Source organism: Argentina silus, assembly GCF_951799395.1.
Source record: "Argentina silus genome assembly, chromosome: 16".
NCBI lineage: Eukaryota > Metazoa > Chordata > Actinopteri > Argentiniformes > Argentinidae > Argentina > Argentina silus.
This window is the reverse complement of record NC_139670.1, coordinates 16493530-16506391: the sequence shown is the minus strand read 5'-3', so window position 1 is coordinate 16506391 and position 12862 is coordinate 16493530. Positions and strand designations below refer to the sequence as shown.

Below are 12862 nucleotides of genomic sequence, written 5' to 3'. Positions count from 1 at the left end.
TTGTTAAAACAAAGCAGCTTATTTTTGCCCAGATTTGACATCTGTGGATGTTACAACACTGCTTGGAATGGGAACTGCTCTGGTCAAGGCTTGCCGCACGGGACTCTCGTCCTATCAGGAGACATGTAAGATAGCCACTTGCTTCCTGTAGTTAAAAATAAAAAAAAGTATATACAAATATAATTGGAGACAAACCCCCATGCGTTGATAATGATGAGGATACAGTATGTCCACCGCTAAAGAAATCACTTCCAACACAGATCATTTGAACATCTGTGAACAAAAATATTGTTTTTTTCCTAAAGATAAGATCTTAAATGTACATACCCATAGATCTTAAACATAATGAACTCATTTAGCTAGCTCATAACGGTCACGGGATTGTGTGCATACTAGGAAACATATTTCCTGGTTTCCACTGATCCATCCCAGTAATATGGACCAAAGAAAGCAGAGGTGCTGTACAGTGATATATCTGCACGGAAGAGAGAGATCTTATCAACTGTCTGGCTTAAGTGATTCCATCCTATTGATCATTTGAGACTCCTAACTATATTACAATCTAAATTAAACAAGTAGGATATTCAATAGTATATTAGCTCTAAATTAAACACATACTATAGCCGGAAATCTGCAGGAGGCATTTTATTTATAGCCTTAGAACTTGGTGTTTGTGCCTTTTAGTCTTGAGTCTTTGCCAGAGAGAGAACATTAATTGGATAACGTAGCCCTCTTCACAATGAAGACAGGACTACTACATTGTATTGCAGTGATCAAGACACCCTGTCCACAACATTAGATTAGTATCACCAATTAATACCTTATCTTATTGTTGTTATTATTATTATTATTATTATTATTACTTTGTTGCACTGTTGAGGAGCTAGATTGCCCTAAGTATTTCATTGCACCATCTACGGCTGTATTCTGTGTATATGACAAATAACACTTTGATTTGATTTGATTTGGGGTAAATAAAGAGGGTTTAATGTCCAAGATGGTTTAAAGAGGGTTTAATGTCCAAATCAAATAGCATGTACAGTTAATATCTACACAAGAAGCTATAAGAACCAAAGTATGGAAATATGTTTAACACTTTTTTTTATCTTCAGCATGTAGAATTGGCTCTTGAGTGGATCATTATGGGATCTGATTTGTAACTGAGACTGACTAGTTGGTCCCAACAGAGATCCACCCACTGCATGAGGACACACAGGAATGCAGGATTATCCTACGGCCAAAGCATTACCACAGCGCTTCTCACTGCTGGACTGTGTTTAATATCATCCCCGATGAGCTGTCAGAATCAGGAACTGTTCATTTGTAAAAAGAAATACTTTTAACTTTTGCAGTCCAGGCAGTCCATAAGTATATATGCAGAGGACTGGGATACCAAGAGCATGAATGTGATTAATTCAATGTAGGGCTTGTCGATTGTTATATATACTGATATGTGATATGTCTGTAATTAGATTGGGAACAGAAATTCTGTGTTTGATTACTCTACGTCAGTACTATTCCACATGCTGTCATGATATTGGGAACTATAGACTGCACGACCAGCTCTGCAAGGACTTCATGTTATACAGTTAACATATTATTATCAATAATAATCAGCTGAATTGTTAATTACATGACAATTATATGATCCATCTAAAACCAACTACCTTCCCAAGTCTAAATAGAACAGCAACCCCTACTGGTCAAGTCACAGATCCATACATGTAACAATCTGTGATAATGAGGAAAGTGAGAAATCATCAGCATAGTAATTGCCAACTACACATGAGTCAATGTAACAACTCAATATCAACATAAAATACTGTGTAATTGACCATGATAAGACTCGCAATACATTAAACTTCTCCACTTTGGAGAGATCACTTGATCAACTCACTGTCAGTTTAGTATCAAAGTGATTGAGGAGGAATTGGTGTCCACTCTGAAACTTGTATTATGTCAAAAGTTACTTGTGGAGGTACTTGCACATTTGAAACACGGCAACAATATTTGGTTAATTTGGTGATATTTGGTGTATTTAATATAATCGCATAATCTCCAGTATGTTCAATATGTACAACCAGCTGTAAACAAACAACAGCCTGAGAGCAACATTAACACTAGCCAGAGTTACTACTACTATAGTGTAAACATCTAGATATGAATCATAAGACTCTCTTGCCTGAAACTTGGTGGAGAAAAGTGCAGTTCTTTTATATGATGTCATTGTGTAAGGAACAAGCTTCTCAATTAGTTGGAGAATGTTTAATTAGACATATCAAGTCCCTTCCTCACACCATTGATTCCTGACAGCTACATTTCCACTTTACGTTTCCCCTTGAGAACAAATAAAGTGAGTGATACATTGAAGTATAGTTTACAAGGAGGCAACAGTTCATTTACCCAGTAACATGATCTCCAGTTTCTTACGATCCACACGAAACCTCTCCTCTGTCCACTCGGGGTCAAGCGGGGCCGGTGGTCCACAGGAGTCATCCTCCGACACGGGTTGTGGGGAGTCAGTGCTGCGCTCGCTGTTGGAGCCCGGGTCGGAGTGCTGCAGGTATCCGCTCAAGGAGTCGCTCTGGGCGGCCATGGCTTCTACAGAGTACCGCTGAGTTGCCACAGCGCCACGCACTGTGTAAAAACTCTTCCAAACTTAACTTCTACTTACGGTCATTCCTCCGCCTGCACCGAGAATGAGTGGAAGTGTGGACAGTGATGGGAGTCCACCAGAATACTTTTCACTTGGCCAAGCTTTTCTCCTCCTCTGAGTTTAGAGTACCGCCCTTGAAATCTCACATCTGCTGCTTTGATACAAACCGGGTTGAAATGAGAGTATAAACTTTAAAATAAATAAATAATAATAAAAAAGGTTTAAAAGTTTGTGTGCGTATTATGCCTGTAATTACAGAAACATATATAATCTTATCAATCACTGTCTCATAATATGCAGGTGATTGATCAGTAATATGTAAACCATGCAGTGTATGTTTTACCAGTTGACCTTACTTCTGAACTTGCACCGATTCAAACGGTAAAAACGATAGGCAAGGGTAAGCATGACATGTAGGCCTAGATGCATGGTCAAACCAAACTTTTCCAGGTTTCTTTATTTAGAGTATTCATTGGACAACTGAATTGAATGAAATGAATTCGGGACCAAGCAGAATGGGACATGCCCTAGTAACAACATCATTATTCTGTACAAACATTGACACTGGCCTAATCAATACACAACTAATAGGAATTTGGTCAGGAGTTACTCAGGCTTGCTTGGGCCATAGGCTGATCATCCTGTTGATTGATTGCATTGCTATGAAGGCAGGAGTGCAGTGTCCAGGGGCTGATGTCACATCAAATAGAGAACATACACAGAGATACACTCAACCAGCACTTTATTAGGAACTCCTGTACACCTTCTCATGGTGGAGGTGGTGTAATGTGTGGAGAATGTTTTCTTTGCACACTTTGGGCCCGTTAATACCAATCAATCATCGCTTGAATGCCATAGCCTATTTGAGTATTGTTCGCTGACCATGTGCATCCCTTCATGGCCACAATTTACTCATCTTCTAATGGCTACTTCCAGCATGATAATGCACCATGTGACAAAGCAAAAGTCGTCTCAAACTGGTTTCATGAACATGACAGTTTCAGTGTTGACGAGTTCAGTGTTTTTCAGTCACCGGATCTGAATCCAATAGAACACCTTTGGGATGTGGTAGAACAGGAGATTCACACCTTGAAAGTGCACCTGAAAAATCTGCAGGAATTTCGTGATGCAATCATGTCATCATGGACCAGAATCTCAAAGGAATGTTTCCAACATCTTGTGGAATCAAGGCCACGAAGAATTGAGGCTGTTTTGAGAGTAAAGGGAGGCCCTACCCAGTATTAGTATAGTGTTCCTAATAAAATTCTCGGTGAGTGTATATTGGGCATTCATGTAGTGTCACATCAAGAACAGTGATGTACACATTATGTTGCATGAAATAATGGCACGGCATGACAAGAGGCGCAAAAAGACACGTCTAACTGTACAACGAAACAATCTAACGGCCTGGAGAATAGGCAGATATCCTCAGGAGGGCTCCAACGATATATGTTTGCATGATATGAAACTTACAATCATAATGCTGGAAATACAAAAACCAAAGCCTACAACAAACCAAAAACGTCACCTCAAAAGGCTTAGCCCAACACTGTCACCTTGTGGTCTAAGAACGGCACTTCATCCGAGTAAAAAAAATAACAAAAGAACATGAACTACAACAATACAACTCGGCATGGCATTGCTGACTAAACGGGGCGCTGTATAACCTTCATGTTGCAAACTTAATTCGAATATTAATATTAATATTAGTCCGACGGCTAGGCGGGGAAATTGTGTTGTGTTATATGTGGTTGTTTTCTGAAGACTTGTTACGTGATGAGGTAAGATACTTAATCGAGGATGTCGCCGCGTCTCACGTCGGCCTTCAGGAGGGCAACATTGTAACAGTCGGCTCTCTCCGGCGACAATAAAAGTAATATCTACCTCGATTCGGATATGATTCCTTCCGAAGTGTAGGGTAGGCCGACCCGCCGTACAATAATATAATATCGTAAACAAATAAATAATTTCAAAAAAGGATGTACTTTGTATGAGATGCGCCTGTTTACTCAGAACAAAATGGAGGGGATCTTCGCATCCAAGTTGGGAATGTGGTGTAAATGAGAGATGTTTAGAAACATTCTAGGGTAGACCCTCTGTGGGTTTTCTGTAGACGTTGTAACAATAACGCAGATGAAACCGCTACCGCCATCATTAATCCAGACCGTTTGACTTATTTATTTCAGTCCGGCAATTATTTATTTGTGTCCCCTTCTGTTGTCGTGATGTTGCTCTATTTTGGTTTGGCGATACTCTCTTGGTCTCTGCTAGATGGTAGTCCATCCAAAATAGACACATTTGCAGGATGACTGATAGGGGAGATGCAGACCCCGGGGCTGGATCTTCGGGGATTTGCAGACCGCTGGGTAGAGGGTTGCCAGGTCGGCCAGTGTTGACTTCTCCTCCTCCCGGCAGACTCACTTCCCTGCGTTCCCGTGACTTGACTTTGGGCGGATTCAAAAAGGTAATATCTGCCAAACTATCCTACATATTTCTCTTGTCTTTATTATAAGAACAAAGATGTTTCTAGGGTCAGTGCGCATGGTTACCGTGTTGCCGAATCGGTGTTAGTGAGTTAGTTTTTTCTGCTATTCTGTGACACCTTGCTGGTTTTATTGTTATGGTATTTCACTGTTAAATGTTGTCGTTTGATTGATGCGTTGTTGAGGAGTTGCTTACCCTAAAGCATTTCATTACATGGTATCTTGCATGTTGTGTAAATGACTATTACAATTTGACTTGATTTTGATTTGAGCTTCATAGCATAATTGCATTGAATGAAACATGCCACCACCACCAGCAGCAGCAAAATCATTGGTGCAAATATCACTCATAAACAATCATGTTCTTTCTTCTTCCATTTCTACAGAAAAACTTTATACCCAATGTCCATTCTGTCAGGAAAAGCAAAGATGAGTGAGTATTACCTTAACCTTACCTTCAATTACCGTAACAATTCTATCGAAACATGAACTAATCCAAACTACTTTTTTATTCCAGGTTAAAGGCAGAGGCTCATGTTGCGCCTAAGAAGGACCGGAGAGACAGGGAGGACAGACACAGGGAGAACAGAGGGAAGAGAAGGGAGAGGCCTCAAACAATCCAGTCCCACTCCATCTTTGAACAGGGTCCAGCTGACACAATAACAAGGAAATCAGGTAAACTTGTGGCTGGATACTGGAACACACCAGCTAGCTATATGGCTGTATGCACGACCGGACACTCAAATCAGGAAACAAGGTGAACGCAGGAAATGACAGTTTGTCACCTCATTCTCAGTTGGCTGGAGGGGCACAGACCTGAGCGACAGTGGATCCTCGCCCGCTGCGAAATGCATTAAAAAGGAGAGACATGCCTCGGACGATGATGAAAATGAAATATTACAAAAACTTCAACGGGATGATGTAAGTCACTATAGCCTTTTCAAAGAACAAGTAGCTACTAAAACAAGGTGTTGTGTTGACGCGACGACATTCAAACATTCATCCCAAACAATGAATTTCACCCCATTTAGTTTTTAGATGATCCTGGTTTGAAAAATGATGCCAAGAACAGGCCAATTCAGCTTCCTCTGTATGATTCAGGGCCTTCCTTAAGAACAGAGGCAACCAATCCGTGTAAGTGTACACTTATTTCACTACGACATTTGAATCTCAATTTAGAGTCTCGTTTTCTTTACTTATCTTCAAGAGGATGTTGATGCGGAAAAATAGTACGATGATGCAATTCCAAATTCCTGTCAATCCCAATGCAGACAAAGAAGACACAACTGATACGAAGGTTTTCAGAACACCTACAACAAAGCCTCCTAGATCACACCAGCGCGGGCGAGTGGCTTTCAAGCCGGAGCAGCCTTCTGTGGCAGAACTCTTCCAGCAGCTCAGTGTATCTGAAAAAGAAGAGCTGCTCTTCATTCAGCTCCCAGACACGATGCCTGGACAACCAAAAACACTCCCTGAGAAATCAGCTAAGAAAGACTCAATATCTGACAAGCGCTCATCTCACATCAAAGCCCAAGTGAGTACAGAACATCCCTACAATCAATAAACAATATTTTAGAGGAAAAATAAAAAGCTTAGTAATACACTGGATATTTTATGACATGACCAATTTTCATCAGCAGGAACCCATTGGGAAGGATAGTGTACCTGTCCTGTCAGATTTTGCTGAGGGCTTCGTAGGGAAACTGCAAATCAGGAAGTCGGGCAAGGTTCAGCTGGCCTTGGGGGACATCACCATGGATGTATCAGACGGGGCTGCATTCTCATTTCTACAGGTATGTCTGCATGTCTATCAATGTACAGAAATACTCATCATGTTTAAAAGATTATATGGAGGATTGACATGCTATGGAAAGACATTTGTAACCTTCCATGTTTAACTTGAAATTGAGTTATAGCCTGATGCATCATATGGATTTAACTTACCAGATACGGTTGTGAAATGTCCACTGTAATGTATAACATTTCCTGAAGCAATTTCCTGGTTGACGAATTTCTTGTAAGAACGTAGAAATGCCCATTTGAAACTCCGGTAATCATTTCAAAAGTTTCACAATTCCAGCCAAAATAAATTCCATTTATTGATAGAATGGTTGCCTTTCATCTGTTATAATCACAAGCGCCACTTTTTTTTTAAACTAGTGGTCAGAAGTTTGATTGTGCATATTTGTACACCCCTCTTAAGTACAAGTGAATGGTACATTCCCCTTTAGGCCTTGTCATGTAGCAGACCTTCTTCAGTAGTAAGGTGCATCAAATAAGGGGGTGAAACCATTGTTAAATGGGGGGAAACTAACTATCTGTCCATATGTCCAGCAACTGGTGTCTGTGCGGCTGTCTGAGGGGCTGACTGGTGACATGAGTGTACTGGGGAACATCAAGCACAAGCTAGTGTGCTCTCCAGACTTTGAAGCACTCCTGCAAGGCGTCACCCCTTCACCGGACAAGCGTTTAGCAAACCTTTAACTTGTAAACAATTCATCTTGTCATATATATAAATGTAAATATTGTAGATACTTTCTTTTTTTTTTTTTTATAAATACAGTGTTACTTATGAACCTTGTGGTTTCCCTCCATTACAATATGTTGTAATCATGTGATCAAACATTAAACATTGTAGAATATGATGAGTTCCTTTTTTTTTTTTTTTAGAAAAATGAATGTAAATGTTTATTCAGTAAAGGTAAGATACAAAACAGGAGCCAACTTCTATGCAGGCTAACACTGTTACATTCTACAAGCAATGAAACCTTTAACCGTTATATATCAATACTGTAGTTCAGTTCTTCAAATTGGCATGTCCTTGTCATCTCATCACAACTTTACAAATGGAGTATGACAACCTTACTGTCAGACATTCATAATTCTGTGTATGTTTTCAAATCTGATAGACAGATCAGCATCTCATACTAGAATAACAATGCTTCACAATAAAGCATGATGAAATAATCCATAATTACTTGGTTCTTCTCCAAAAACAATTTAACTGAATATCCAAAATGTTTCTTGATCCTACTCAGACTGATGCCATGACAGTTATTATTTCACAGTTTGATATGCTTCTGTACAAGCTTATGACTACAATTACAAAAGCACAAATCATAACAGAAACAACAGCAAAAAATGTTAACTAAGGGGACGGTAACTTGCCTTGACAACAGATACACCCTCCAGTAGAACAGCCCTTACGCCTTTTTCATGTTCCTGACAGTCTTTCTCGGACTTGAACCAACCACCGCCTTTCCTCCCGCAGACGTTCCGGTCGCCTTCTTCACCGCTGTCTTCCCTCCTTTTGTTGCCGCCATCTTCTTACTTGTTGCAGCTGTCTTCTTGCCCGTCGCTGCTTTCCTTCTAACGAGATCCTCCCTTCCGATTTCCACCATGTGCTCTTCCCACGACTTCATCTCGTTCTTGTATCGGACCTTGTCATCTTCTGCAAGTTGCAGGTACACCTTCACATAAAAAATAAAAAAAAGGGACGTCAATTTGTAGATGTGGTGCAACAAGTTAAAGTTCAAAGTTTATCTATCATTCCACGGGATACAGGGTATAGCAATGTGATGAAATGCTTGGGGCAAAGCAACTGTTCCAACAACAACAGCAGTCAACTATAAAATGTAATAAAAGATAATAAAACAATAACAGAAGGTGTTCTATAGCAACAGGCAGAGGGTGTAAAGAGTGAGCAATGTCATGAGAGTCTCGCTAAACTGGAGGAGGGAGGGGGAAATCAGTTGAGCCTGGTCCATATTGACCACAAACAGTGTCATGGTATTTAGGCTATTGCAAGACCTACTTGTTTCTGTGAGACAAATATTCTTCCCCAATCGTCAATTAAGAACTTCATCTTTGCCTAATGGGACAAAAACAATGTACAGTGAAATCTCAATTATAACATGACAGTGCTGATACCAGAATTTACTTTTATCATACTTTTAGCATTAAGGATATTTGATATGGCTGACGTCCTGTCTGATCACCACTTTAAGACCCCTTTCTTTTCATTGATAGATGTACACAAGATACATCTATCATTTTTGGAACCATTGAAAAAGTGCAATATTCCACAATTATAATATTGGATTATTACAGACCTGCATGCTCACGCCCCTGGCTTCCTCAAAGTGCTCTGACATATAGATGTTGAAGGCAGAGCGGGGCCGTTTAGGCTTGCCAAGACTCGTCAGCTCCTAGGGGGTAGAAAACGGTTTAGCAATGAGATGACGTTGTGTTGAATATCAATCACTCTTAGTCTGATCAAGACTGACAAATGTCAGCGACATAACATTGAGAGTAAACCGCAGTAGGCCCACTTATTCTATGGTCTTATGCTGTTGGACCCACAATGTAGCCTATTGCAGTGCCAGGCGGCCATACGGGCAACCAACACTCACCCGCTTCTTCCTCACAGCTTTTCTCTTGGCCAATTTCAGTCTCCTCTCTTCTTTAAGGGCGAGAGCCTGTGCAGGGGTGAGTTGGGCTTGGTATTTCTGCATCTCCACTTTGAACTGCTCCCTTGCAGCGACTGATTCCACCTCAAAGGGCTTGGATGAAAAAAAAGACAACTTTTATTGAGGCGACACGTTAAGTTACAAGACGCTGCAATGTGGACTCCAGCGGGTCCGCGACAGTTATACTTCTGGGATGAAAGACGCAACAATCTGCAAGCACAGACAGTCGCCTAGATGAGCTGCTCAAATATGTCCCAGGCATGTTACAAGAGAATAAGAAAGTGGGTCTACCCGTTTCTGATCAGGGGTCAGCGTTCTCCATTGCTGTGCAATCCTCCTGAATATCTCCACAGACTTGACATCTGTAATAGCACGTAAAGATGACGAGGAAGATATGAATGAGAGACACTATTGAGAATGTATATAGCCTAGGGTACGATATCAATGGGATGCAGAATGTCACCAATATCAGCACAGGTTGACATGGACACTAAAGTGGGCAGTGGTCGTCACCTGGGTATTGCCTGAGCACGACGGGCCGTTGATGCATCACAAATCTCATGTAACCGTTGAGGGGCCTCTTGGGAGGCACACCCGCATTCGTACTGAAACTCTTGATGGCTGGGATGACACTGGTGCACCTTTACAAAATATACCAATGAATGAGTTACTTAACTTCCACCTGAAGTCCATGTCATTAGCTAGATAACCTGTGTACACATCATCACAAGCTGCTTTTTTCCTAGTAAGAGTAGCCTAAACATGTGCATGTAGACACAATGACCTGTAAGAAAAACATAGCTACATGTAGTGTCATTAGACAACAGTCCGAAGTAGAGAAATTAAAAGCCCGACCAAAATCTGATCAACTTTGTCATGCACAATGTGTCACTTTATTGACAAGTATAAGAACCCATCCCTGATGTCTCATTAGCCCATTTTATTACCAAATCCTAGTGTCAAACACTAGCGTGAAGAGGTGGGAAACAGTTACGAATTCATGAATCAACCCGCCGCCGACATTCCACAAACGCAACTAGAAAACGTAAAGAGATCTTATCCATGACAGGTGTGCTGCAAGAACCAGCTAGCTAGCTAGCTAACATAGCAATCTTGGCAACTTCTGAACTCTCTTTCTTACCTTACCAGGCTGGTCGAGAAGAGACCGAACGACTTAGCCAAAAGGCTAGCACCCACTGACATAAAACTGAAAGGGGCCATGTCTGGGACGAATGAATGAGGCGATCAAGACACTGTGTGGTGTTGGGAAGACAAAGGTTATTGTCCCAGATTTGATGACTTGTTGTGGTTCTGCATCAAGCTAGCTGGCTGGTTAGATCAAGGCCCCCCAAGTCTCTCTCCCTCCCCTGACCATGCATGCATGCAGAAGGGCGCCTTCACCGTCCCCGGTGCATTGTGGGAGAAGGTCACGGCTTGTTTGGTGTTGTGACGTAGCTTGTGATTCACTTGCAGTACATTCATCAGCAGTAATAGTATAATAACACACACCAAAGAAGACGTTTACATTTATTTTTTTATTTTTTTTACATTTATGGCATTTAGCAGACGCCTTTATCCAAAGCGACTGACAACAAATGCATTTGTTTAACTGAAGTGAATTATCTATCCATCAGTCATCATAAGATAAAGTGATCAATGCTCGGACCAGGGGCCATAGGCAGTCACAATGCTATATATATATAATTTTCTATATAATTATATGTTTAGTAATATAGAATGTTATATAATTTTTTTTATTAACATGAGAGAAACTTGTACAGGGGGGTAGTAGGGGTGAAGAGGTCTCTAGGGTTAGGGTTAGTACAGGGGGGTAGTGGGGGTGAAGAGGCCTTTAGGAGGGACCGTTAAGATGTAGCCTGAATGAGAGATGAGTCTTCAATCTACAGCGGAAGATAGGTAGTGACTCTGCAGTCACAACAGCAGTGGGAAGCTCATTCCACCAGCGGGGCGCCAGGACAGAAGAAGGCACTATCTATTAGAGGGATAAAGGTATTGGTATCCAAATGTGGAAGAGAGATACATCTTATATCAGTAAATCCAATGGATTATCAAAATGCCCCCCCCCCCTTTTCTGTAACATCACTTTATTTGGGAGGATCTGAATAAGTGAATAACACAAATAAATGAAGTTAGGATGGTAGGATGTGGGGAGCATGACTTTGTGCATTCATGTTTTATTACATCTGAGATATTTGGCCAGTCAGAGCTATTCAAAAATAATGGTGTAGTTTTGGTGAACTTTAACAACTGCATTATACTATTGGATGCCATGTTAATTTAACGTTGATGCCACGTTGAAGACACACAGACCTCAAAGGCAGAGTGACGGGGTTAGGATAGGTTGGAATGTGATATAAATAGGGACTACTGTAGGGATAGAATCAAATAGAATAAAATGAGGCCAAGGATTGTGAAACACATGACCCACCTATCGCTATCATCAAATGGGTATGTTTGATTTTGGGACACAGCAGTTACAGTGCCTTCCGAAAGTATTCAGCCCCCTTCACTTTTTCCACATTTTGTTGTGTTATAGACTCAATTTAAAATTGATTAAATTAAAAGAATTTGCCATCAATCCACACACAATACCCCAGAATAACAAAGCGAAAACACGTTTTTAGAAATTTCTGTAAATGTATTAAAATTAAAAAACAGAGATACCTCATGTACGTAAGTATTCAGACCCTTTACTATGACACTTTTAAAATTAGCTAAAATGCAAAAATCACAAATCAACAAATCACTCAATAAGTTGAATTGAGTCCATCTTAATGCAAGGATAATAGTTCATGTAATTTTGGAATAAATATGTTTTTATAGGGTCTCTGATTTGCATAGGAATCAATTACTCACTGTGTAGATTAGGATGTCACTACCAACTCAGCAAATTTCATAATTATCTCTTGATCCTGACAAACTCCCCAGTCCCTGCCAGTGACAAACATACCCATAACATGATGTAGCTACCACTATTCTTCACACGAGAGAAGGTGCAGAAACTGCATTGCATGTGCTGGATTTGCACCAAACTTAATGCTTTGTAGTAAAACCAAATAAACACATTTCCAGCCACTTTCTTTGCTGTATCACTTGAATTCATTGTTGCAAACACAATTATGGATATGAGTTAGATTATTTTCCATTAAGGGATTCTTTTTGGCCACTTGGTTATAGACCAATTTTGTAGAGTGACTGGGATGACTGGGAAGTTGAATCTAATCTAATCTAAT

General features: G+C 40.5%; 3 protein-coding genes across 5 annotated transcripts in view; 1 reads left to right on the top strand and 2 right to left on the bottom strand.

Moving 5' to 3' along the window:
- Positions 1 to 2680, bottom strand: part of bicc1 (BicC family RNA binding protein 1) — a 50412-nt gene extending 47732 nt beyond the window's left edge. Inside the window, exon 1 of the mRNA XM_083687363.1 lies at positions 2404 to 2680. Within this exon, the coding sequence (XP_083543489.1) occupies positions 2404 to 2596 (193 nt within the window). The 5' untranslated portion in view covers positions 2597 to 2680. The remainder of the gene's footprint in view (positions 1 to 2403) is intronic.
- A 1579-nt stretch (positions 2681 to 4259) lies between these two features.
- LOC310817492 (DNA-directed RNA polymerase III subunit RPC4) lies at positions 4260 to 7781 on the top strand. 3 transcript variants are annotated; one of them, XM_083688113.1, is made up of 9 exons: positions 4260 to 4437; positions 4928 to 5120; positions 5526 to 5572; positions 5657 to 5814; positions 5936 to 6060; positions 6171 to 6273; positions 6411 to 6673; positions 6777 to 6932; positions 7474 to 7781. In XM_083688113.1, the coding sequence occupies exons 2-9, from the start codon at positions 4962 to 4964 to the stop codon at positions 7621 to 7623; spliced, it is 1161 nt and encodes a 386-aa protein (XP_083544239.1). In that variant the 5' UTR covers positions 4260 to 4437; positions 4928 to 4961; the 3' UTR covers positions 7624 to 7781. The 3 variants fall into 3 exon arrangements, with proteins under 3 accessions (XP_083544239.1, XP_083544240.1, XP_083544241.1); XM_083688114.1 differs by having other exon boundaries at positions 4260 to 4574; XM_083688115.1 differs by having other exon boundaries at positions 4260 to 5120; positions 6780 to 6932.
- Positions 7782 to 7805: 24 nt separating this feature from the next.
- Positions 7806 to 11015, bottom strand: tfam (transcription factor A, mitochondrial). Its single transcript, XM_083688118.1, has 7 exons — positions 10750 to 11015; positions 10122 to 10249; positions 9900 to 9970; positions 9552 to 9701; positions 9252 to 9347; positions 8954 to 9010; positions 7806 to 8609 (listed from the first exon to the last, which is right to left on the bottom strand). The coding sequence occupies exons 1-7, from the start codon at positions 10827 to 10829 to the stop codon at positions 8343 to 8345; spliced, it is 849 nt and encodes a 282-aa protein (XP_083544244.1). The 5' UTR covers positions 10830 to 11015; the 3' UTR covers positions 7806 to 8342.
- Positions 11016 to 12862: the final 1847 nt, after the last annotated feature.